Here is a 25,906-nt window from a genome sequence, read left to right on the forward strand (position 1 = left end):
TTGATTTCCTAGCTTGTTTTATGACCTCCATGCATTCTTGTGTAAGGGTCTAGGTGTCCGAATTCTAAGATTTCAGGAGCCAAATTGCTAGATTGAGTGATGCTGGATTTGGGTGTCTGATCTGCGGTTTGTGTGAACAGATCTGGTCTGTTGGGCAGTTTGATATGAGGCACTACTGACAGGTCTAGTAGTGTGTACAGAGGTTGTCGTGCCCAAGTTGGTGCTATCAGTATGAGTTTGAGTTTGTTTTGACTCCATTTGTTTACTAGATACGGAAGGAGTGGGAGAGGGGGAAGCGTATGCAAATATCCCTGACCAACTCCTCCATAGCGCATTGCCTTGAGTGAGCCTGTGGGTACCTGGATGCGAAGTTTTGGCATTTTGCGTTTCCTTTTGTTGCAAATAGGTCTATTTGGGGTGTTCCCCACGTTTGGAAGTAGGTCTGTAGTATCTGGGGATGAATTTCCCATTCATGGATCTGTTGGTGATCCCGAGAGAGATTGTCGGCTAACTGATTTTGAATTCCTGGTATGAACTGCGCTATTAGGCGAATGTGGTTGTGAATCGCCCAATGCCATATCTTTTGAGCTAAGAGACACAATTGTGGAGTGTGTCCCTCCCGGTTTGTTCAGATAATACATTGTTGTCATGTTGTCTGTTTTGACAAGAATGTGTTTGTGGGTTATTAGAGGTTGAAATGCTTTCAACGCTAGAAATACTGCTAGTAGTTCTGAGTGATTTATATGAAGCTGTTTGTCGAGTGTTCCATTGTCCTTGTATCCTGTGTTGGTTGAGGTGTGCCCCCCACCCTACCATGGAAGCATCCGTTGTGATTACGTATTGAGGCACTGGGTCTTAAAAAGGCCGCCCTTTGTTTAAATTTATAGTATTCCACCATTGAAGCGAGGTGTATGTTAGGCGGTCTATCGACACTAGATCTTGAAGTTGACCCTGTGCTTGTGACCATTGTGATGCTAGGCTCTGTTGTAAGGGCCGCATGTGTAATCTTGCGTTTGGGACAATGGCTATGCATGAGGACATCATCCCTAGTAGTTTCATTACAAATTTTACCTGAAACCTTTGGTTTGGGTGAATGTTTTGTATTACGTTTTGGAATGCTTGTACCCTTTGTGGACTTGGAGTGGCAATCCCTTTTTTTGTGTTGATTGTTGCTCCTAAGTATTTGACACGGCTGTAGGTGTGATTTGTTGTAGTTGAGTGAGAACCCTAGCTTGTGAAGGGTTTCTATAACGTACTTTGTGTTGTGAACACAGTTCTTGCGTATTGGTTTTGATTAACCAATCGTCTAGATACGGGAACACATGTATTTGCTGTCTTCTGATATGGGCTGCCACTACGGCAAGGCATTTTGTAAAAACTCTTGGCGCGGTTATTCCGAACGGCAACACTTTGAACTGGTAATATACTCCTTGGATTACAAACCTTAAGTACTTTCTGTGGGAAGGATGTATGGGTATATGGAAATACGCATCCTTGAGGTCTAGTGTTGTCATGTAGTCTTGCAGTGTCACCATATGAAAGTGATCTGATTTGATGTAGATGTTTAATGTTCTGAGATCGAGGATGGGTCTTAGAGTTTTGTCTTTTTTGGGTATGAGAAAGTACAGGGAGTAAACACCCGTTCCTTTCTGATGAATTGGTACTAGTTCTATTGAGTCTTTTTGCAACAACGCTTGGACCTCCAGTTGTAATAGATCCATGTGTTTGGACAGGTGTGTTTTCGGTGGGACATTTGGAGGGAATTGTAGGAATTCTATGCAATAACCATGTTGGATAATGGCTAGGACCCAAGGGTCTTATTTCCTCCCAGTTTTGGTAAAAATGTGTCAGTCTCCTCCCCCCCCCCCACTGGTGTTGTGTTGGGGATTTGTGACACTGGAGTCACTGTTTATTTTGCGGTGTCTTGGAACTTCCCTCTAGTTTTAGGGAACTGTCCCCCTCTGTATTGTCCCCGAAAACTTCCCCTCTGATACTGGCTCTCGTATGTGGGCCTTGTTTGTGAGGTTGAGGGTTCTGTGCTCTGTCCTCGAATCCCCCCTCTAAACTGTTTTGCGAAATGTGCCTCTGCGGGGAGTAGAGTGCGCCCATGGCCTTAGCCGTATCTGTGTCCTTTTTAAGTTTCTCAATAGCAGTGTCCACTTCCGGCCCAAACTGCTGTCCGTTAAAAGGCATATTCAGCACCGCCTGTTGAATTTCTGGCTTGAATCCTGAGGTGCGTAGCCATGCATGTCTCCGTATGGTGACCGCTGTATTTACAGTTCTTACCGCTGTGCCTGCTGCGTCCATTGCCGACCATATCTGCTTAGAGATACTCTGGCCTTCTTCCACCACTTGTTGCGCACGCTTTTGGAACTCTTGGGTAAATGCTCGATGAAGTGTTGCATTTCGTCCCAATGAGCTCTATTGTATCTTGATAGCAAGGCCTGTGAATTGGCAATGCGCCATTGGTTGGCTGCCTGTGCCGCAACTTTTCCCCGCTGCGTCGAACTTGCGACTTTCCTTGTCGGGTGGTGGTGCATTCCCCGATGTGTGTGAGCTGCACCTACTACCACAGAGTCCGGTGTTAATTGCTGCGTGATGTACACAGGGTCTGTTGGTGGTGGTTTGTACTTTTTTCCACCCTCGGAGTGATGACCCTGCCTTTCACAGGCTCTTGAAAGATTTGTTTGGAGTGTTTCAACATTCCCGGTAACATAGGGAGACTCTGGTACTGACTGTGTGGACGACAGAGTATGAAACAAAAATTCATCTTCAATTGGTTCTGCGTGAAGGGTGACATTGTGAAATGCGGCTGCTCTGGACACCACCTGTGTGTAAGCAGTACTGTCCTCAGGTGGTGACGGCCTCACTGGGTAGCAGTTGGGACTGTCATCTGATACGGGCGTATCATAAAGATCCCATGCGTCAGGGTCATCTTGGCTCATCCCTGTATGCGTTGGGGACTGCATCATTGGTGGAGTGGCCATTGGTGATGGTTGTGGAGTTACTTGTCTTGCCACCTTTGCTTGTGGCCGATTGTCTCTCTTGGAAAGCAAGTTTCCTTTTCATTCGGATTGGAGGGAGAGTTCTTATTCTCCCTGTTTCTTTGTGAATGTGGAGCCTTCTTTGCGTGTAATCTGGTTCCCCAGCTTCTAACTCTTGGCCAAATTTGTGTCCTTGCAATTGTGAGGACAGTCCCTGCTCCTCAGTGTAGTAACTTGGTTTCGGCTCCGAAGCCAGATGTTTCGGTATCGAAATTCTCAACCGTTTTTTCCGGTTCCGAAGACATTTTTGGCTTTCGGTGTTCCGATTTCTCGGTGCCGATCTTTTTCGGTGCCGGTTTCTCGATGTTGAGATTCCTCTGACCCGGGGTCGAGCCTGCTCTGTGCCGGTATCTCGACCAGAGTCAGAAGACTTCGACACGTGTGTGCCCTTTTTCGGTGCCGATGGTCGGTCACCTAATTTTTGGGTTAAGCCATGGCCTGCTGGCGGTGGCGTCCCCTGGGCTTATGTATTTTCCGTGAGTTTTGGCCAGGGGTGTTCTACTCACGGTTTTCAGTGTGTTCGGTTTCGGCCTCGTCAGAGTCCGAATCCGCGATGGAGAAGGTTTCCTCTTCATCCAAGTGTTGGTGTCCTGCCGGCGCCATTTGACGTCTGCTTGCTCTCCGGTCTCTTAGCGTTTTCCTCGACCAAAATGCTCAACAGGCCTCGCAGGCATCTTCTGTGTTCGGGAGACAAACACAAATTACAGACCAGATTCTGATCTGTGTAAGGATACTTGTTGTGGCATTCGGGGCAGAAGCGGAATGGGGTCCGTTCCATTAGCCTTGAAGACTCACGATGTTGGGCCGACTAGGCCCCGCCGGGGAATCGAAACCCAGAAAGGCCACTGGAGCTCTTCAAAATTCGGTGTCGATCTGTTTTAACTAACCCGATCCCGAACGCAAACAATACCGTCGAATTTTCTGAGATTTAACTAACTTTCCGAACCGAAACACGGAGCGAAGAAGAACACGTCCGAACCCGATGGCAGAAAGAAAACAATCTAAGATGGAGTCGAAGACCATGCGCACTGGAGCCGAAAGGGGAGGAGTCCCTCGATCTCCTGACTCGAAAAAGACTTCTTTGAAGAAAAACAGCTTGTAACACTCCGAGCCCAACACTAGATGGCGGGATGTGCACAGCATGTGTATCTGCAGCTACACATGCCGTCTGAAATATATGGAAAATGTCACTTACCCAGTGTACATCTGTTCGTGGCATGAGACGCTGCAGATTCACATGCTTTGCACATCCCGCCATCTAGTGTTGGGCTCGGAGTGTTACAAGTTGTTTTTCTTCGAAGAAGTCTTTTTCGAGTCACGAGATCGAGGGACTCCTCCCCTTTCGGCTCAATTGCGCATGGGCGTCGACTCCATCTTCGATTGTTTTCCCCGCAGAGGGTGAGGTAGGAGTTGTGTATTATAGTAATAGTGCCCATGCAATGGAGTAAGTATGTATGTACATAATGTGGTTTAAAGTGATATACTTACAAATGTTCAAGATCAACTTCAAACGGCTACAGGCTCCCGGGGAGGCGGGCGGACGCATGTGAATCTGCAGCGTCTCATGCCACGAACAGATGTACACTGGGTAAGTGACATTTTCCGTTCGATGGCATGTGTAGCTGCAGATACACATGCTTTGCATAGACTAGTAAGCAGTTATCTCCCCAAAAGCGGTGGTTCAGTCTGTAGGAGTTGAAGTTGTTTGGAACAAAGTTCATAGTACTGCTTGTCGTGCTGTTAACACATCCACGCAGTAGTGTTTGGTAAACGTATGAGGTGTAGACCATGGGGCTGCCTTACATATTTCAGTCATTGGAATGTTTCCTAGAAAGGCCATGGTAGCACCTTTCTTTCTAGTTGTGTGCCTTTGGTGTTATAGGCAGTTATCTTTTTGCTTTGAGATAACAGGTTTGAATGCATTTAACTATCCATCTAACAATGCCTTGTTTGGATATTGGGTTTCCTGTATGAGGTTTTTGGAAAGCAACGAACAATTGTTTCGTTTTTCGAATTTGTTTTGTTCTGTCAATGTAGTACATTAACGCTCTTTTGATGTCTAATGTATGTAGTGCTCTTTCAGCTACAGAATCTGTCTCTGGAAAGAACACTGGTAGTTCTACTGTTTGATTCAAGTGGAACGGTGATATGACTTTTGGTAAGAACTTAGGATTTGTTCGTAAAACTACTTTATGCTTGTGTATTTGAATAAAGGGTTCTTGTATGGTAAATGCTTGTATCTCACTTACTCTTAGAGATGTGATGGCAATTAGAAATGCTACTTTCCATGTTAAGTATTGTATCTCACATGAGTGCATGGGTTCAAACGGTGGACCCATGAGCCGTGTTAAGACAATGTTAAGGTTCCACGAAGGAACTGGTGGCGTCCTTGGTGGGATAATTCTTTTCAGACCCTCCATAAAAGCCTTTATGACTGGGATCCTAAATAGTGATGTTGAATGCGTAATTTGCAGATAAGCTGAAATAGAGGTGAGATGAATTTTAATAGATGAAAGCTAGCTGTGACTTTTGTAAGTGCAGTAGGTAGCTGACGATGTGTTTAGCAGATGCGTGTAAGGGTTGTATTTGTTTATTATGGCAGTAATAAACAAATCTTTTCCATTTATTTGCATAGCAATGTCTTGTGGTTGGTTTCCTAGCTTGTTTTATGACCTCCATACATTCCTGTGTGAGGTCCAGATGTCCGAATTCTAAGACTTCAGGAGCCAAATTGCTAGATTCAGCGATGTTGGATTTGGGTGTCTGATCTGTTTGTGTTGGGTTAACAGATCTTGTCTGTTTGGTAGTTTGACATGAGGCACTACTGAGAGGTCTAGTAGTGTTGTATACCAAGGTTGTCTTGCCCAAGTTGGTGCTATTAGTATGAGTTTGAGTTTGTTTTGACTCAATTTGTTTACCAGATATGGAAGGAGTGGGAGACGGGGGAAAAAGCATATGCAAATATCCCTGACCAACTCATCCATAACGCATTGCCCTGAGACTGATCCTGTGGGTATCTGGATGCGAAGTTTTGGCATTTTGCGTTTTCTTTTGTTGCAAATAGGTCTATTTGTGGTGTTCCCCATCTTTGGAAGTATGTGTGTAGTATTTAGGTGGTGAATCTCCCATTCGTGGATCTGCTGGTGATCCCGAGAGAGATTGTCTGCTAACTGATTCTGAATCCCTGGAATATACTGTGCTATTAGGCAAATGTGGTTGTGAATCGCCCAATGCCATATTCTTTGTGCCAGGAGACAACTGTGTTGAGTGTTCCTCCTGGTTTGTTCAGATAATACATCGTTGTCATGTTGTCTGCTTTGACAAGAATGTGTTTGTGTCTTATTATAGGTTGAAATGCTTTCAACGCTAGAAACACTGCCAGTAGTTCTAAGTGATTTATGTGAAACGGTCTCTGCTGAGTGTCCCATTGTCCTTGGATGCTGTGTTGGTTGGTTGAGGTGTGCTCCCCACCCTATCATGGAGGCATCTGTCGTTATTACGTATTGAGGCACTGGGTCTTGGAAAGGCCGCCCTTGGTTTAAAGTTATATTGTTCCACCATTGAAGTGAGGTGTATGTTTGTCGGTCTATCAACACTAGATCTAGAAGTTGAGCCTGTGCCTGTGACCATTGTGATGCTAGGCACTGTTGTAAGGGCCGCATGTGCAATCTTGCGTTTGGGACAATGGCTATGCATGAGGACATCATGCCTAGTAGTTTCATCACCATCTTGACTTGTATCCTTTGTTTTGGATACATGGCCTGTATTACATTGTGAAATGCCTGTACCCTTTGTGGACTTGGGGTGGCAATCACTTTTGTTGTGTTGATTGTCGCCCCTAAGTATTGCTGTGTTTGACACAGCTGAAGGTGTGACTGTAGTTGAGTGAGAAACCTAGTTTGTGGAGGGTTTCTATGACGTACTTTGTGTTGTGAACACCGTGTTGGTTTTGATTAACCAATCGTCTAGGTACGGGAACACATGTATTTGCTGCCTCCCGATATGTGCAGCCACTACTGCCAGGCATTTTGTAAAAACTCTTGGCGCAGTTGTTATCCCGAATGGCAACACTTTGAATTGGTAATGTACTCCTTGGAATACAAACCTTAAGTACTTTCTGTGTGAAGGATGTATCTGTATATGGAAGTATGCATCCTTTAGGTCTAGTGGTCATGTAGTCTTGTTGTTTGAGCAATGGGATTATGTCCTGTAATGTCACCATGTGAAAGTGATCTGATTTGATGTAGGTATTTAATGTTCTGAGATCTAATATAGGTCTTAGAGTTTTGTCCTTTTTGGGTATGAGAGTATAGCGAGTAAACTCCTGTTCCTCTGATGAATTGGTACCAGTTCTATAGCATTTTTTTGTAACAACGCTTGGACCTCTAGTTCTAGAACATCCATGTGTTGTTTTGACAGTGTGTGTTTTCGGTGGGACATTTGGAGGGAATTTGAGAAATTGTATGCAATTACTGTGCTGGATAATTGCTAGGACCCAAGTGTCTTGTTATTTCCTCCCAATGTTTGTAGAACTTGGTTAGTCTCCCCCCCACAGGTGTTGTGTTGGGGATTTGTGACGTTGAAGTCACTGCTTGTTTTGAGGAGTTTTGGGACTTTGGAACTTCCCTCTACTCTTTTGGAATTGGCCCCCTCTATATTGTCCCTGAAAACTTCCCCGCTGATATTGGGCCTGGTTTGTGAGGTTGTGGGTTCTGCGCTTTGTCCTCGAAACTGTTTTACGAAATGTGCCTCTGCTCTGTGGGGAGTAGAGTGCGCCCATGGCTTTGGCCGTATCAGTGTCCTTTTTAAGTTGATAGCAGTGTCCACCTCCGGCCCAAACAACTGCTGTCCGTTAAATGGCATATTCAGCACGGCTTGTTGTATTTCCGGCTTGAATCCTGATGTACGCAACCATGCATGTCTCCTTATGGTCACTGCTGTATTTACTGTTCTAGCAGCTGTATCTGCAGCATCCATTGCCGAGCGTATCTGATTGTTTGAGATACACTGTCCTTCCTCCACCACCTGTTGTGCCCTTTTTTGGAACTCTTTGGGCAAGTGTTTAATGAAATGTTGCATTTCATCCCAATGAGCCCTATCACATCTCGCCAGCAATGCCTGCGAGTTGGCAATGCGCCATTGGTTGGCTGCTTGTGCTGCAACCCTTTTCCCCGCAGCGTCAAACTTGCGACTCTCCTTGTCTGGAGGTAGTGCGTCTCCCGAGGTGTGTGAGTTCGCTCTCTTGCGAGCTGCCCCTACTACCACAGAGTCTGGTGTTAATTGCTGCGTGATGTATACAGGGTCTGTTGGCGGTGGCTTGTATTTCTTCTCCACCCTTGGAGTTATGGCCCTGCCCTTCACAGGCTCCTGAAACACCTGTTTGGAGTGTTTTAGAATTCCAGGTAGCATAGGGAGACTTTGGTATTGGCTATGTGTGGAGGATAGTGTGTTAAATAAAAAGTCATCCTCAATAGGCTCTGCATGTAGGGTGACATTATGAAACGCCGCTGCTCTTGACACCACCTGTGTGTAGGCTGTACTGTCCTCAGGTGGCGACTGTCTCGCTGGATAACAGTCTTGGCTGTTATCGGATACTGGCGCATCATAAAGATCCCATGCGTCGGGATCATCCTGACTCATTCCAGTATGAGTTGGGGACTGCATCAGTGGTGGAGTGGCTACCGGTGATGTGTGCGTTGAGCGTGGTGGAGATGGTGGCGGGGTTACTTGTCTTGCCACCTGTGGCTGCTTGTCTTTCTTGAAAGGCAAGTCTTCTTTTCATCCTGATTGGGGGAAGAGTACTTATCTTCCCTGTGTCCTTTTGGATGTGGAGCCTTCTTTGAGTGTAGTCTGGCTCCATTGACTCTAGTTCTTGTCCGAACCTATGTCCTTGCATTTGTGAGGACAGTCCCTGTTCCTCTGTAGGAACTGGTTTTCGGTTCAGAGGTCGGATGTTTCGGAATGGAAACCTTTTCGGCAGTCTTTTTCGGCTCCTTCAACACTTTTAATTTTCGGCGTTCGTCTCTCGGTGCCGACTCATTTTGGTGCCGCCCTCTCTGTGCCGAACTTGCTCTGACACGCTGTCTCGGGATAGAGTCTGCTCCGTGCCGGTATCTCGACCGGAGTCGGATGTCTTCGACACATGCATGCCCTTTTTCGGTGCCGATGATCGGTCACCTATTTTTCGGGTTAAGCCATGGCCTGCTCGCGGTGGCGTCCCCTGGGCTTTAGTGGTCTTTCCGAGAGTTGTGTGTCAACGTCTTACTCACGGTTTTCGGCGTCTGTTCGGGATCGACCTCGTCCGAGTCCAAATCCTCGATAGAGAAGGTTTCTCCTTCCTCCTCCAAGTGTTTTTGTCCTGTCGGCGCCGACGCCATCTGTAGTCTTCTCGGTCTCTTAATGTCTTCCTCGACCGAAACGCTTGACAGTCTTCACAAGTGTCTTTGTGTTCTGGAGACAAACAAAAGTTACAGACCAGATGCTGATCTGTATAAGGATACTTGTGACATTTGGGGCAGAAGCGGAATGGGGTCCGTTCCATTAGCCTTGAAGAGACACGTGGTCGGGCCGACCAGGCCCGAACAGGGGAATCGAAAACCTCAAAGGGCCACCGGAGCTCTTCAAAATTCGGTGTCGATCTGTTGTAACTAACCCGATACCGAACACAAACAATACCGTCTAATTTTCTGAGATTCTAACTATCTTTCCAAACCGAAACGCAGAGCGAAAAGGAACACGTCCGAACCCGATGGCAGAAAGAAAACAATCTAAGATGGAGTCGACGCCCATGCGCAATGGAGCCGAAAGGGGAGGAGTCCCTCGATCTCGTGACTCGAAAAGACTTCTTCAAAGAAAAACAACTTGTAACACTCCGAGCTCAACACTAGATGGCAGGATGTGCAAAGCATGTGTATCTGCAGCTACACATGCCATCGAACATATATATACATATATACACACATACATATACACACACACACATACACACGACTGAACTATGTGTATAGCTTGCCTTAGTGACAGACTATCCTTTTACATATCCACATTGTGCTAGTGTATATTGGCAGAAAAAGGTTTGTGCTGCAAGGTAGAGTGGTAGGCCTAATTTCTCAGAACAAAAAAGCTCTCCTTCATGATCCAAACATTATGCTTTAAGTGTGAATGCCACACCACTACTTTAAACTTTGGAAGAGGAACAGTGATAGTTTTGCAGGTCTGATTAACTGAGGGATGAACCTGGATGGAATACTACTAAGTGAATCAATCACTTCTCTACTGCCACAAGCTTCAGAGTACAATTATCTGATACCACTTCAGGCTAATTCCTGTGACCAGCCCTTCGGTCCAAAAGTTACAAGCTTCACTAACAGGGGGCACTGAAAAGTGTGGGAAAAGGTGCCCTTCACAACACCTTCACTGCCAATCACCAGCTAGGTAAGCAAACCATTTTGTCCCACATTATCCCCAACATCATCTCTCTACACTCCTACCTCAAATTCATCCACATTTCAATATGTGCTGAGAACCCACAGAAATGACAGATTCCATTTCGTAATGAAAGATTTTGGTAGTGGCCCACTGAAACGTACAGGATTTTTAGTTGGCAACATCCAAGCCCTGCACTGGATGGACATCTTTCCTTATAGCCCCAACCATATTATCCCCACTCCCAAGCCCACCAAACGCACTGAAAAGCAAAGAGGCGGGCAATGTTCGTTTTTCACATCAGACAGCCCCAAACAAAGTCCTGTCTCAAGGAAAGTACGGACAAGGAAAGGGAGGGGAAAAAAGTGTCCAAAGTAATAAAAAAAAAAAAAGCAAGCCAGTGGCAGAAAACCCGCAGCAATAACATTCACCTCATTTGAATCTGAGACAAGTGAGCACCACAAGAAACCTGGATCAAGTCCTGGATGCCATTGGACCAACTCTTCCAATGGTTTGCAATAGAGAGGGCCTACTGGGTACTGACCAAGAGACTCAAGGTGGCACACAGACCCATCATAGTTCAAATCCTTGACTTTGAAGATCGGGATGTGATCCTATGCAAGGCCAGATCCCAGCTGGAGCTTCGCTGTGGAGACAGTGTTGGTTTTCCCTGACTACACCAGGAAGGCACAGCAGTGTTGATCCTATTCAGACTGGGCACCCCTGACCGGGGTCTACAGAGACCCCAGCACCATCTACAGACCTGCTGGCGGACACAGACCTATCAAACCCCCTGACTAGGACTTCCTGCCATGGATGAGAGGGAGAGCAATGAGCTTTCTGGGATGACCAGACTGGGGATGACCTACCTACTGTGACTTAGGGCCATATGTATGAACACATTTTCCCATACACAAAATGGGTAAATACCTGATGCATCTGGCCCTTAGTCTCCAAAAATTGATGGCTGAGATCCACTACTTTTCTTCAAGTTGTACTGTATTTTGTTCCAGGCGACAGATCCTTGGGGCTGTTGGTAGGGAAGGGATCAAGTACCTTTTTATTTTCGGTTCTAGGTTTGCACCGTTTGCTTGTCTGTTTTTGCACTAGGACACACACAATGCCATACTGTTTTACCTGTCTAAGATCTGACACTGCTGCGGGACATGTCCTACCACACACCAGGAACTATGCTTACTGAGAGGGGACATGACTTCCCTCCTTTGCCCGGACATTCACCACCCTTCCACCTGCCGCAAGAGGACTGACGTTTTGAGTTAGGTCTTAGAAAACCAATTGACTGCTTGATTGCATAAAGCGTACCACGGTCCTGGGTTATGCCCACTGCCTCTCCAGGGGTCCTGATGCTTCATAAGACTCATCTCCTTGGTTCTCTATGCCCTTTTCTGGCACATCAGCGCTACAATACTCTTCCACTCAGCCTTCACCCAAGGGTCTTGAAGAGCAGCTATTTTATTACTTCGCTCCTTCCCCATGGCTGTGGATTGGGAGATTGGAGACCCCCCCCCCCCACAACCCTTCCCGGGATAATACCTTGCCATCAAGGGTACAATCGACAGCCAGCCTATTACACTGGTCAGTCTACATGCCCCTGACATCCCAGGATGCCTTCCTCCAAGACCTGCCCACAATCCTCCTTGACCTCCCACTGAGTCAATCATCGGCGGGGACTTCAATGTAGTCCTGGCCCATGAGTTGGCAGCTCACCACACCCCTTCCCTGATTTACCTCCTCTTTATACTGCCACAGGACTGTAGCACGGTCTCCAATGTCCAGATCCTTCCCTGCGGCATATCCTACCATACTCCTCTCCTTCACCTTGGTGCCCCTAATGGTGGGCCAAGCCCAACGTGGCGTCTCAACATGTGGTTCTTCCAGGACAAGACCTTTACCCAGGCCTTTAGTGAAGATTTGCTGGCATACTTCCAATACAATAAAGGCTGTGTTGACTCTGCTGGTACCATCTGGCCTGCCAGCAAGGCGACAATCAAGGGCCACACCAAACAGCAGATCCGAACAATTGTGTGCCCAATGACTCCACATTACACCTCTTGAAGCTCGTGCTCTATTAGAAAGTGAGCTACTCACCGATCTTCTGGGTGAGTTCCTCCAGCAATTGAGCCTTGTTCGGAAGGAGATTCAGCTCCACTTGTTTGAAGCCACAAAGAGCTTAGCATACTATGACAGCCAGAGTTTATGGCTGGAGTGACAAGAATGGGAAGCTTCTATATTGATTTGATGACCCATAAAACTGTGGATGACTTGAGTGGCCCACCACTCCCTACCATTGCTAATGCGTTTGAATTCTACCATCGCAACATTTACGTGCCGCCCCATCAGCCAGACCCAGATACAGGCCATCAGTTTCTCACTGACATGCCTTTCCAAAGGCTGTCCTGCTTAGACAGCCAAATACTCAATGAGTTCTTGTTGGCAGAGGTTGGCACTGCGACCTCCACTGGTGCCACTAGAAGGTCCCAAGGCCTGGACAGCATTCCCTCAGAATACTACATTAAATTTAGAGATACCGTAACACCCCACCTTCTGGATCTTTGCAAAGAAGCATAACAGAATGGTGCACCCACCCCCAAGCTGGATGTGGCCACCATAGTGGCCTCAAAGCAGCAGCCACCCTCCACCTCTTGTGCAGACTACAGCCCTATCTCCCTAATTAATGGAGCGGTTAATGTATTTGCCCCTTGCCTTAAAGGTTCTCTGCACGCTCAGCCATCATGACCAATGTAGCTTTATGGTAGCTTGCAGCACGTGCCACTGCTTTTGCTACCTTCATGTGGCTCTTGCCCACCCACTCCCACCAAATCTGGCCCTGCTACTTATTAACTTCGAAAAGGCCTTAGATTCAGTGTTCTTGGGCTGTAAGCTGGCGCGTGCCTGCTTTGGGCACCCCTTCAGAAGTCCAGAAGCTACACCAATCCCACTGCATGGGTCCAGATGAATGGGTGTTTAAGACCTTCTCCATTTTTTTGCGGGGGAGGGGGCAGAGAGAAGGAGGGCACAACAGGGTTACCCCCTCTCCGCTCTACACTGGCTATTGAGCCCTTGACGTGTCTCCTGAGTGGTGCCCAGAAGTGCGGCTGGTGATGGCATGACCGCCACAAAGATCGCATCATGCTTTATGCCAATTACTTCCTACTTTACCTGGCAGACCCTGTAGTCCCCGGTCCTGGCAGTCTCCACATACCCCACATTTTTGGGGGACATTTCTGGCCTACAGGTAAATGGAGGAAATCGATGGTGGTACTGCTTTAACTGGCAAGAAACCATCCCCATATGACATCTTCGCTTCTGGTACCTAGTACCGACCCACTGCTGACAAATCATTTGATGGTGGCCTGGGAAAGATTGACCTTTATTCATACTACCTTGCCTCCCAGCTACTAGAGGTCAATGACTGGTTCATTGGGGTGGTCTGACTTCCACCTACCATTTGGAGTTGTTGCGCACCCCCTTCCCCCCCCTCAAGATCCTGGCATTGCTTTATGGCACTCTGGTCACAACTGCGCTTCCACTGGTGTCCAGAGTGGTCTTCCTTGTGTGGAGGGCATCTCTGCAGCACATGTGTGAACAGGGGCTGGCTTTGAGGTGGCAGCATCCTAGGGCTTTAGAAGCAGGGATCTTGTTGGATTAGCAGTACTTGGACATGTGTGGACCAGGACACACATGCAATCCTTTTATGGCCTCTAAAGTGCCCACATGCTCGCAAATTTATAAATACCTACAGCTACCCAATGCTCCCCAAATGCACATGACTGAACACGGCCCTCTACCTGAAGAGGGGGCTAGAGGCCAAGCTCCTTACAGGCACACTGGGGCAGGGAGGCATCTGTCAAATCTACCATACCCTGGTTGTCAGCTCCCAGGGTCACTTGATCACCTTTGGATTCACTGGAGGGATAGCTGGGCCCAATGGACGATGCAGACTGGCGAGATACGCTGGTGCCCACACCCTGGTCATTACCATGTCCCCCAGGCTGCATCTGATAGACCTATTGACTCCAACGCGGATACCTAGCGTAACAATTCCATGCAGGAACCTTACCCATCCCGGCTTGTCCTAGTTGTAAGCAAGGGCCTGCGGAATTAATATGCCGTGTTCCGGTCCTAAACTCCAGGCCTTCTGGGAGTGGATCTCTTGGGGTGAGGGAGGGCTCTGGAAGCTTGACAGACCAGTCCTTTTTGGGAACAGCACTTTTGGTAGCCAAACGACAGCCACCAACTGGAAAAATCCAATTTCTCCCACTCTGTTGCATTGACTGGGTAGACAGGTGAGCTTAGCAGGAAAAAGCCTGAGTACAAGGCCTGTGGCTGTCCGAAAAGAAACGTGGTGGAGGGTGGGAATCCGGATCAACTTGAGCAACATGTGTGTTGTGTGCCCTGAAACCTGCTGCTACATGCACTCCTCTGGTCTATGGCCACAGTCTTTTTGATGTTCTATAAGGTCCTACTAAGTAGGAGTCTTGCAATGCATGGTTACCTGAAAACTCAAAATGTATTAATAAAAGTCTTGCGGGTAAGCAAAAAGTACCAAGATGTAGACTTCAATTGTCAGTAACGGGTCAAGGCGAGGCCAGTTGAGGCTTACCCTGGCATCTCCGCATAACTAAAAGGCAACGTCTGAGAAACGTTTAATTCATGCACTCAACTGTCAACCACAAAGCCTTAGCTCCTCCAAAATGCACACAGGTTATATTGTGAGTACGGTACTTTTACAACAATCTCAAAGTGCACAAAAAAAACATCCTTACTATTAAATCTGAAAGATGATCAGAGCCAGAGCTGAATCCACTGGTGTCAGAGTCAGAAGGGCTGCTTGAACGAGAATCCAAAAGAGATCTATCCAGACGTGTGTTCCTCAGCAGAGGTGCAGGAATCTTGTCCACCAAGTCAGACGAGCCAATTGGATCCATTGACAGGAAGCCCAAGGGTGGTTTTCCAAGAACATTTCCCAAAGGGCTATTAAGCATTCCAAGAACTGTGAAAGGAATCAAAAGTTAGAACACGAAAGGTGAAAGTTGTGGCAACCACAAAGAATAAGACCTAATTTCACTATATTACACAGGCTTTAGACCACACATGTAATTTCAATAATGTAGCGACTCAACCAGTTCAGATCGTTTAGAAAATAGAAAACATGTGGCAAATGCTAGGTCACATGTAATAGCTCCATAAGGCAGTTCTTATGTGAAGCTACAGAAGTCTTTAAAAAAAACGAAACGCTTAAAAGGGGAAGTCTATAGTTACCTTGACAGTTTCTCCCCCCCCCCCTAATTTAACCCTGGGTGCCGGTGTCTGCCAACATCTGCACTCTCCAGTGTGCCTGTCAGTCACTGGATGACACAGGGGAAGGTTTAAAGGAAAACTCCAGCGCTTGTACTGGAAGCTTCCTCTTTTGAGTAATTGGTGGCTCGAAGCATAATCACTTCAGCTTCTGCCACCCATCGGCAATGTCACAAATGCCCACTGGAAGCGGAGCAGGTGGTAAGTGCGCTCTACCTTCGTGAGTTTTTGCAGACCCTGATGCATCCCCATATTTTAGGGAGGCATTGTAAATATGTCTCCTTTTCCAGCAATGCCTCCCTGAACAGTTCCCCACTTGTAGACTGCACTGTGATCCACACGCAAGAAACCCACTAGGCCACCTTTATATATGGCTATACATCTCTCTAACTCCTTATATAGAAAATATACATTTATTGAAAGTCTTTAGACACCATTTCCCTTAGGGGCTGGGGAGGAGGGTTAACATTTGTTGTACAGACATCAGTTGCACCCACCACCGACTGATTTAGAAACATACTTCAGCCTTCCACATAGAAACATTTTAATGGAATGTTTTAGCTAGACAGTGCCTTTAATAAAGGATTGCTGCTTAGGCTCAAACTTTAGATACGGAGGACACGAGGCAGAATCAGATAGAGACAGCATCTGAGGAAGAGAAAATGGAGCAGAATCTGTAAGATTTTTCAGTCGGCAGATTTCAGTCTGGTGACTCATCTTAAAGTGATTTAGTAACATGGTCTCTGCAGTCTTGATGTTCTTTCGCAAGCACAATCTGTGCAGCAAAGTCTAGGCATGTGCGGTGGCAACAAGAGTGCTCTTAGCCTCCCAAGTTAGTGCAGCCTCAAACCCCTGTTCACCGCAGGTGCTGAATGCAGAGTTGTTACACCAATTTTGCCTACTGACCATCTTTCTGGGTGTTGAGACTTCCTTGAAAAAAGATGCAAACAACTTTGCATTCAGGAGCATGGAGACACCCTGAGATCTCATTCTAGGGTACACCGGTAGAAGTGGGGGGGTTGAAGACATTTCTGGGACTCCTGTTCAAATATAGGAGCAGTACACAAATCAAGGGTACTGTCCTACCAGTCTACTCGCGTGGTATGGTAAACAACCAACTTCACTGGAATGCAGCATATGCTCACTGCACGACCATTCTGCTGCATTGCCCCAGACCATGAAAAGTTGTTCAAAACATGGTCTGCTGTGGAACATTAATATACCTGAAAATAAATAACCCACTGAACTTTATCCTTGACAAAGGGTGGGAGCTCTTCAGGAAGTACATACCAAGCTAAAGAGCTTGTTATGACATTAAAATGTACATGCAGCAAGAGTGCTACTGGTTATGTGGTATGTATACAGCCTGAATGTATACAGTACAGGGAAGGACTGTTCCAAATCATGCACATTACCCTTCCAAGTAGGGAGTCAGACTGTATAAGAGCTTGTCCAACAACTCCTTCATAAATGCTCTAACCATTGTTGACACCCTCTACAAAGGGCCAGAGTGGACCAGTGAGTTGTACAGAGCTGTCACCGTGGCATGTGGTAGTTAGATTTTGCCACAAAGGACTCCAGCAGGAGATTTGTGAGAATCTCCAGATGTCCCACAGCACTGCGTTGTGTTCCAACAAGCCTCTCAGTCAAATTCTGATAGATGGGATGTGTAAATGCTCACTACAATTCATGATTAGAGCACCTCCCATCATGGTTTGCGGCCAGTTGGCCGAAGTTCACAAGCCAACCTCTATGCTTGATAAATACATGAGCAGAGTGATAATGACCAGGTGCTTCAGCTGTACAATGCAAGTCTTAACACTTTCATATGGTATAAACTGTTTACCCATCCGATCCAGTTGGCAACCTACAATGCTTACACTTTAGTCACATCAACACAGGGAGACTAATTTCTTTCCTCAACTTTGACAGTCATTGAAAGTTGTATTGCTGCAGCAGTAGCCTGCACTTTATACTATTAAGGATGTGGCAAGGCTGCAGGATGGCACTTTGCAACATGGTAGTATTCTCCCTGTTGTAGGAATGCTGTTGGCAGAGTCTATTCTAAGGAAGAAAAGAGGTAGGAGACTTGTTCTTGTCACCAGTCCCCCACCTCAGCCAGGCCTATGTTTTCCAAGTTACTGTACCATACAAAAGTAAATTTGGAAACTGACCGTGGTTGGGCGGTCCTAATTTATACCTTTCGGTGGCAGTGCATGGACACAACCCTTTGATAAGTCACTACTTGACTAGGCAAGCAGCCTTTTCAATTGTTTTCTTTACTTGAGAAACTATTTGACTGGACTATGGGCTACTCGACACCTTTACCTGTCCTCAGAACAAGGTAGATCTCTTGAAGTGTTAGTCACCACACTGCCCATAATGTTGGAGTGAACACGGCCCACGTTCTCACAAGAGAACCCTAAGCAGCATAACCTAAAGCCTTTAGCAGCTTTGAAGTGCTCTTCAGGAAACTCAGGACAGTCCCAGCATGTTAACATTAGTTTAAAAGGCTGGTAGGCTCAATGCTCAGAATCTAGGCCTAGAGACATCCTTGGACATGTCTCCTTCCCTTCCCCCCACCCCCCAAAAAAAGAAAATCCTCCACAATCTGGAAGGAACCCGATTTAGTACTGCAAACGTGCTAAACTTAGACATCTTCAGCTTCATGTACTGACCACAGAAGTAGTTAGTAAAGTTTCACTTGTTAAGTATGTGATTAGTCCGGGTTTAAGGAGACGGATATCAGCAGGTAGGAAAAGCATAAGTAGAAAGCAGATACTAGAGGTAGTAGAGGCCTATGTAGTCACAATTTACAAAGGCTCAATCACATTGGTGCTGCCCTCACCCAGCTACTCAATTACTCCTTCACTAAGCAGATAACTTCAAACCATATGGACCACAGCAGCCAGGCTCCCCCACCGAGGGCCCCAAACACATCCTGCACCTCAAAGAGCTTTACTGGCTTCTCATCCACAGCTCTTCAAACTCTCGACACTCACTCAAAGCCTTAAACACTGGAATGTTTCTGTAATCTGTGGCGGTTAAAGTATGCTGGTCCAGACACCTCTGCTCATCCAAACTCCTACTCGCACACATTCCATGCAAATGCAGCACCGGAACATGCAGTAGTGCCTTCTGCCTTGCTCCAAATGCCTGGAATGACCTGCCACCACATCTGCACCGTCACTAAGTTTCTTGCATTGCGCAAGAAGCTCAAGCCTAGGCTCTTCGCGTAGAGTCCATGGATACACCCAAAATGCCCCTTGGTCAACTGAAGGATACCCTCTAATGTCATAGTGCACTTAAAAATACACAATTCTACACCCAACACTACATATGTTTCACATTTGTGGCCTACTTGCCATGTTCATCCTCTGTCAGAACGTGGAAGCTATTCGGTTTGCCGTATGACAAGGGTATTCTAGTCACAGCTCTGCACACAAAGGTGGAAAGGACATGAGACGTTGACAACGAGTACCCTGGATGCCAAACACTGCCCTTAGTGGATTGGGGGACTCTTTTGGGTACTTAGGACTCTTCCCCCAGCATGCTTACCTTAGTTTCAAATGCAGATATGCTCATTGTTTGAAGAATCTAGGCAATGCCTCAGACTTCCAACAAAAAGGTGCATGAAAGACTTCCTGAGGCTCATAGGATCGATTGGTAACGGTTCACTAGGCACTTTTGGTAACGCCCAAAACATCAGAAGCTGATCTTTTACAGATACTTAAACCAGTTACTTTTTTTCCATTTGTGAAAGTTGAGGCACCAACGATCAACATGTCTCATCAGATGTGTGTACACATTTTCTTGTGGTGTATTTGTATGCAAGATGGTTTTACCAGGGATTTTATCCTGTGGCATAAATGCGATGGGCCCTTGAATGAGTGGTTTGCTAATGTGAGTGCACAGATATGTTGGATTGGGCCACAGCTGGCAGTATGAAAGCTTAGGGTGTGGTGCATGAATGTCATGAGAATGGCCTATAAAGCAGTTGGTGCCTTGTCACTTTATGGATCACCTTCAGTAGTCTTAGTTTCAATATTCAGATACTGAGTAGCACCTGGAAGTGCCCTGGGTAGTGCACCTTATTGATCCCATTAACTTTTCCTTAATGCCCTGCAAACTTTTAATGTGCGGTAATGGCCCAGATCACTCATTTTCATTATGCTGGAAATCTCCAGAATCTTCCTATCCACAAAACGACAATCGTCTAATTTTTCCACGTCCCGCATAAAGATGGAATACAATTTTTCGGTGACCCTAGCGCCCACGATTGGAAAGGGAACAAAACTCAACATGGACACGACTGGTTTCCACTGAAAATCACTCTTTTGTTATGTGGTTAGCTATGGATTTATGGGCTTGGGTGCTGCCACTTGAGGAAACCTACCAAACTAATTTCTGACAACTAGACAACCAGGCAGGGAAATTCAGGATGGTGTGACCTGCATGCATCAAGAAGTTTTTACCCAGAAGTCCTTGCAAACTTCAAAGTTTGGTAACACATTTTCTTCATTTCTGAGAGAGAAAGTTTGAGTCTGCAGGAATACAAAATTTCCTACCACCGAGTTCCCACACTACTGATAACGTTACATCACTTGTTTGGGTGGGCAAAGAGGCCAAGGTACAAAGGCGGTAAAGAACTACTTGGAGAAATCTGTGCAATGAACTGAGAGAACACCGATAGGGGTGCCTGCGGTAGTGGGGTTTGTGCTCTGCCTAGATCCATAGAAACCTACCGACCAGACCTTTTTGAAAACTAGACACCCTGGGGATTGCAGGATGGTGCCTCCAGTGGGTCCCACAAGGTCTTACTCACTGTTCCCTGCAAATCCCAAACTTGTGTAAAATCATGCATTTTCTTTATATTTGTGATGGAATCTTCCAGAATCAGCAAGAAACGAAATCCCTACTACCCGGTGTTATCCTACTTGTCCCAATCGAAAAAAGCTGCCCAATTTGTATGGGTGGGCATCAAACCTGCAACCTTAACGGCTCAAACCAGGGTCAATGACAGTCCTCGTGAAGACTCCCTCGGCTGCTGTGGTGTTAAAACTGCTTTAGGAAACTTTGGCCAAACATTGCATGCTCTAAAAAAACAAGTACACTGGAAAACATCTACTTCTAAAGTAATTGTCACTAGGAAGGTAAAGGTGGGCATCAGGACTTTGTGGCAACCGATTGCAGTCATGCAAGACAAAGCAAGCATTCAAAATATGACTTGGAATGTGACTATACAAAATTACCAAATGTACTGAGGGGTAGCTCAACATTAAGCGGTAAACACACAATATGTTTCACGAGGCCTGGCTATTTGAACAAACTGCAAATTTCAGGGAGGTTGTTGCTTCACCTCAAGTGGTACACTGATGCTTCAGAAGCTCAAGAGGAATTCAAGCAATAAGGTTAAAGGACTAAGACTGATCAGTATGCAGGTGTGGATGAGACCAAACTATTGTAACAGAACTGACACCACAGTTGTGTAGAAAATTAGTCAGCCAATCCAGCTTCCCCCTTTCAGATCTGTCCAGGACAAGATTGAATTGACATTCTGTTGCAGGATTCTCATTGCTATATTTTAGACAGGATTTCCACAGCGCCCTGAAGACACGAGGAAGGGAGTAGATAAAGGATTGTGTTTACCATCAAGTCAGTCTTTGGAAAAGTAAGATTAAGTTAAGTTAGATGCCTTTCCCGACCAACAACTTGAGATCTTGGGGTGCTGCTAACTTAATTTGATTTTAATGAAGTAACTAGGAAATCAGACCAAGGATGGTTAAATAGCCATAGCAGGGATGTGATACTGGAGGAAACCTGACGAGCCATGGTAATTCTACATGTCTATGAAGACCAGAGTAGTGCTCAGCCAAGATGGGGGCATCTGGAAAGAAAAAGAAACTTCTAGTTGAGATTACTGGGTTCTTTTGGTTAAATAGTGCATGTGGCATACACAATCAAATCGTGAACAAATGCTAAAGCAGTACACCATTCTCATTATACGTACATTTGCTCATTTCCATACTGCTATGCCTAAGACAGTAGGCAATATTGCACGTAAGTCATTGGCACAAAAAATGAATGTCCCATGCTAGATAAGAACCTGGAAGCAACTGGATGAACTTTGATTTGAAAGACGGCCCAGTGCAATCACAGTGGCGTCATGGGTAACTTAAGTGTTTCTCCGTTTACAACTTTTTTGGATTGCAAAACAAAGTACTGGGTCAGAGGAAACCAGGAGACCAGAGAAGTATTCGAGAAAACAAAGTGCCGTAAGGATGGACGGGCATTTGCAATTCTTGGTTTAGAAAAGTCAGGTTAATAAGGCAGCAAATTATAGGTACTAAACTGAGAAAAACATAGAAGGAAGAGGATTTTCAGAGTCAATTCATGCGAGTAATCAAAATGCAGAAATTTAGTTGCATCAAAAGCACAAACAAGAATTCTATTTTACATTGAATTCTGTAACTGTTAAAGTTGATGGCAGGAATTCTCATATGCTGTATGGAGACTTGGACTTTTTTTATGTCTTTGTAGCAATTTACAATTGCCATAAGTGGTGATCAACTCATTTAGATCTACTCGAAGCACGTATTTGAGGCATTAAGCAATTTTAGACTATTTTGTTCACGTTTGTGGAACAGACCACTCACCAGTTAGATGGAAGGTTAGAATCTTTAACACTAGTTACAATGTTCTACAGTACAACTGCGGTTAGGCCTATTAGCTTTTCTTAATGAGGAGATGCTAAGTCTTAATGGACACAAGTCCATTAGCTTACAATGTATGGTAATTCACTCCCATACATTCATAATTTAGGATAGTACGGGCAGTATAAAATCATTGCCTTAAAGGTCAGCCCTGCAAAGCGTATTAGGGGACCATTGTGCCCAATGGAAAATGAACATTGACTACATTACCAATGCACGTTATTATTGGATTGCCCTCCCCTAGAACAGACAGATCTATGCATCTCCTAGAGATGCTGCTGAAGGTGCAGTAGAGGGGTAAAAGGAGATCACATTCTTCCTCATGCATTTATACACATATGCATCCTTGTGTGGTTTGCCAGGTGGTGATAATTGAATGTGTGGAACGCTCATCTTGCTAAAGGTTGAAATCTGGAAACTTAATTCCAACTTTTCAGTAATTTAAGTTTCCCAGTTGTGATTTTAAGGTCTGTTCTGCTCCAAAGGAAGATGTTCAGAGCTCTGTTAAGTTTCCACACAAAAGTTGGCACTAAGTACCTGCGTGAACATTCCTGAGGGCGTCCATAGATGGAATGGGACTAGGACATTAACTTCATGAGTGTAATTAAATTTCCTTTGGCGTAAGGTGGAGTTTGTGTCTAAGAGTAACAAGAGTGAGGCTCCATTTAGTCATTTAAAAATCGGTTTTCATGCACAATCTGTTGATTATTATTTTGGCTGAATCCTACTCAAGTTTGGACCATAGAGAGACACAGCTGTAGCTCCAGTGATGGTCTGGAGATGAGGAGATTGATCTTTGCTAGACTCAACCCTCTGGAGCGACTTCTGGTGGTCAGTAGAGCTCTGACGGGCACAGATCACCCCCACAACCTCAGCATCATTTGACTGTGGCTCCATGAAACGCAAGGTCAATGCTGTTTCCTCAGCCTTCTTCCACAGGCTCAGCAAAACGTTAAGTGGCTTCCCACCAGCACAAGGATTACCGTGATACAGGCCTACATCACCAGCTAACTTGACTATGGCAACACTACACAGGTACCACCAATTAAGTCATGCAGACTCAAAAACGAGCCAGAATGCAGCTGCCACACAGCTCCTCAACCTTCAAGTGAACCCACATCACCCAGCTCCTGAAGGACCTCCATTGGCTCCTGATCCAGAGCAGATGCCACTTCAAGCTTTTGAGCCATGTAAGCAAAGTCCTCCATAACCAAGGACCCACCTACCTGAACCACAGCCTTCACCTCCAGTTGGCACAGATTGCCCTTCCAAAGATATCACACATACTACTGCAGCACTGGAGGATGTTCCTTCTCCCAATTCCCAGCCAAAGCCTGGAATGCCCTCCCGCACTGCACCCTCAGGGACCCACTTCAGAAAGACTGAAAACCTGGCTTTTCGAACACCCGCAGCAAGCACCTGGATACCCACTCCAGTGACAAGCCATGCTATACAAAAAAAAAAAAAAAAAAACACCCTACTGTGTACAACAAAGACTCCTACATGACAAATATACTCCATTCTGTGGTTGAAGTTACTCCAAAACAATTACAATGCATTAATCAAGGTGGTGGCACAAATGTGGTATTCCTTTGCCTACCGAGTATCCAAACCACTAAAATCTTGAGTAAATGCAGAGGTTAAGAGTCCTATCTCAAGTAACTGGCTAGTAAACTGATTTGCCAGATCTCACCTACCTTTTCCTAGCTAAGGGCGTGGTATTTCGCAGGGACTAAGGGGTTTATACTTCACTAGCACCATTTCACTTCATGCTACATCTTTAACACCAGCAACAGTAAATTATACAGCTCTGCACTACAAATACCAGTTACCATATCAATTATGTCCACAGTATCTACAAGTCTAAAGATGGTGTTCTGCATAAAATTCCACTGAATATCAACACTTAGAGGCGCTTTATGTCCCCTTTTAGGTTAAGCGTGCAAGCACTTTGACCTGTTCTCTGTGGGCTTTTAACCACACCCACTGCACACCCATCACTCACTTGTTCGTGGGCTTGCCCTTCAAAAATCTTGAATGTCATTGATAAATGCTTTACGTTTGTTCCTCCTTGGGGGCAGTCTGGTTACCGCCTTGCAGTTTGCCCCTGTTACATGGATAACTGCATTATTGTCGAAGTTGGACTGCAAGCAAACTTTTTTTCCTTTTGTATCACTCCTTTGCGCTCATGGTGATGGCGGACATGGCACTTTTAATCAGCTAGCTTATGTTAACTGTTACTTTTAATTTTCAATTTAAGAGGCAAGAAAAGTCCAGTTAGGAATTTACAATGGTAACAGTTCTAACTCGAGCAAACGTGAGGCCCATTGCATTGCAAATTGTTTCTTATGAGGCAGGAAGAGCTAGACTGTCACTGCTGAGACTTTATAAATAATTGGAAGAAAGTTGGTAATGTGAAGGACCCAGGTAAAAATAGAACTACAAACTTCATGATGGGGCAATAGGTTTAAATCCAACACACTGCCCACAGCCAATGCAAAACCAGTACCATCAGATTTTTATACTGTGGCAACACTTTGGAATGCTCCTCAACAGAGGCGGTCAGAATAGGTCACAGCACACCTTCGAAAATAAGACCGCTAATTACTGAGGGGGCGCAAATAGAACGTTCAAGCATCTGAAGCCTACCTGTAAAGCGCCAATGTGGAGGCAGCGATGTGTACTGCGCCAATCACTCCTGTCATTCAAGGTGATACAGCAACGTCTGCAGAAAGCTGGTTAGAGTTAAGTATCACCGGACCAAGTGACTATTTGTTACGATTTCCTCAAGCAACATTAAACCCATCTAAAGTCGTTTTTTCCTTCTAGTTCTATCGTCACAAATAAAAACTTCTCAATCAATTATTGTTTAAAAACCTCAAGATTAGGGGTGGCTGGCCAGCACAGATTTGAGCCGGGAAGGCAGCTTCAAACAAACCCCTAGTGCCCCTTCTGGAGGGGCCTAGCAGGCTGGTGCGCCGGCTTCAATGAGAACGCGCAGTACAAGCCCAGAAAAGACAACATTGGAAAATGAGGGCGTCATGGGCAGTTTGCATCTTTCAGTTGCACACCTCACAAACTGACTCCGGCAAAAGTACTTGAATCACAAGGTAACTGCAAGCCCTGCAATATAAGCAAGGCACGCCCTCCGCTCCCACCTCCATCTACGAATAACTCCTATAGCGGGTAGCGTTATTCTGCATCGTCACTCATGGCAAAGTGGCTATCGACAGGTTCACCTGCTTAAACCCAATGCATTCTGCGCGCAAACAAGCTTAGGCAAAATCCCACTACTTAGGGTGCCAAGTCCTATTTTAATGGCGCTGCACCCCCAGCCCTCCCCCACCACCCCCAATCCTCCCTTGCCCCCTTCCACCCCCCTCCCCGACGGACAAAATCCCTCGC

At 45.8% G+C, this 25,906-nt stretch overlaps 1 protein-coding gene across 4 annotated transcripts in view; it reads right to left on the bottom strand.

Annotated features, from left to right (window-relative positions):
* The window catches only part of CPEB1 (cytoplasmic polyadenylation element binding protein 1), a 376,131-nt gene that overhangs the window by 243,212 nt on the left and 107,013 nt on the right, over positions 1-25,906 (bottom strand). For all 4 annotated transcript variants that reach the window (XM_069222313.1, XM_069222312.1, XM_069222314.1 and 1 more), the window contains one exon: positions 15,257-15,483. In XM_069222313.1, the coding sequence (XP_069078414.1) occupies positions 15,257-15,483 (227 nt within the window). The remainder of the gene's footprint in view (positions 1-15,256; positions 15,484-25,906) is intronic.

The sequence above is a fragment of the Pleurodeles waltl genome, chromosome 3_1 (assembly GCF_031143425.1).
Source record: "Pleurodeles waltl isolate 20211129_DDA chromosome 3_1, aPleWal1.hap1.20221129, whole genome shotgun sequence".
NCBI classification, from domain to species: Eukaryota; Metazoa; Chordata; class Amphibia; order Caudata; family Salamandridae; genus Pleurodeles; species Pleurodeles waltl.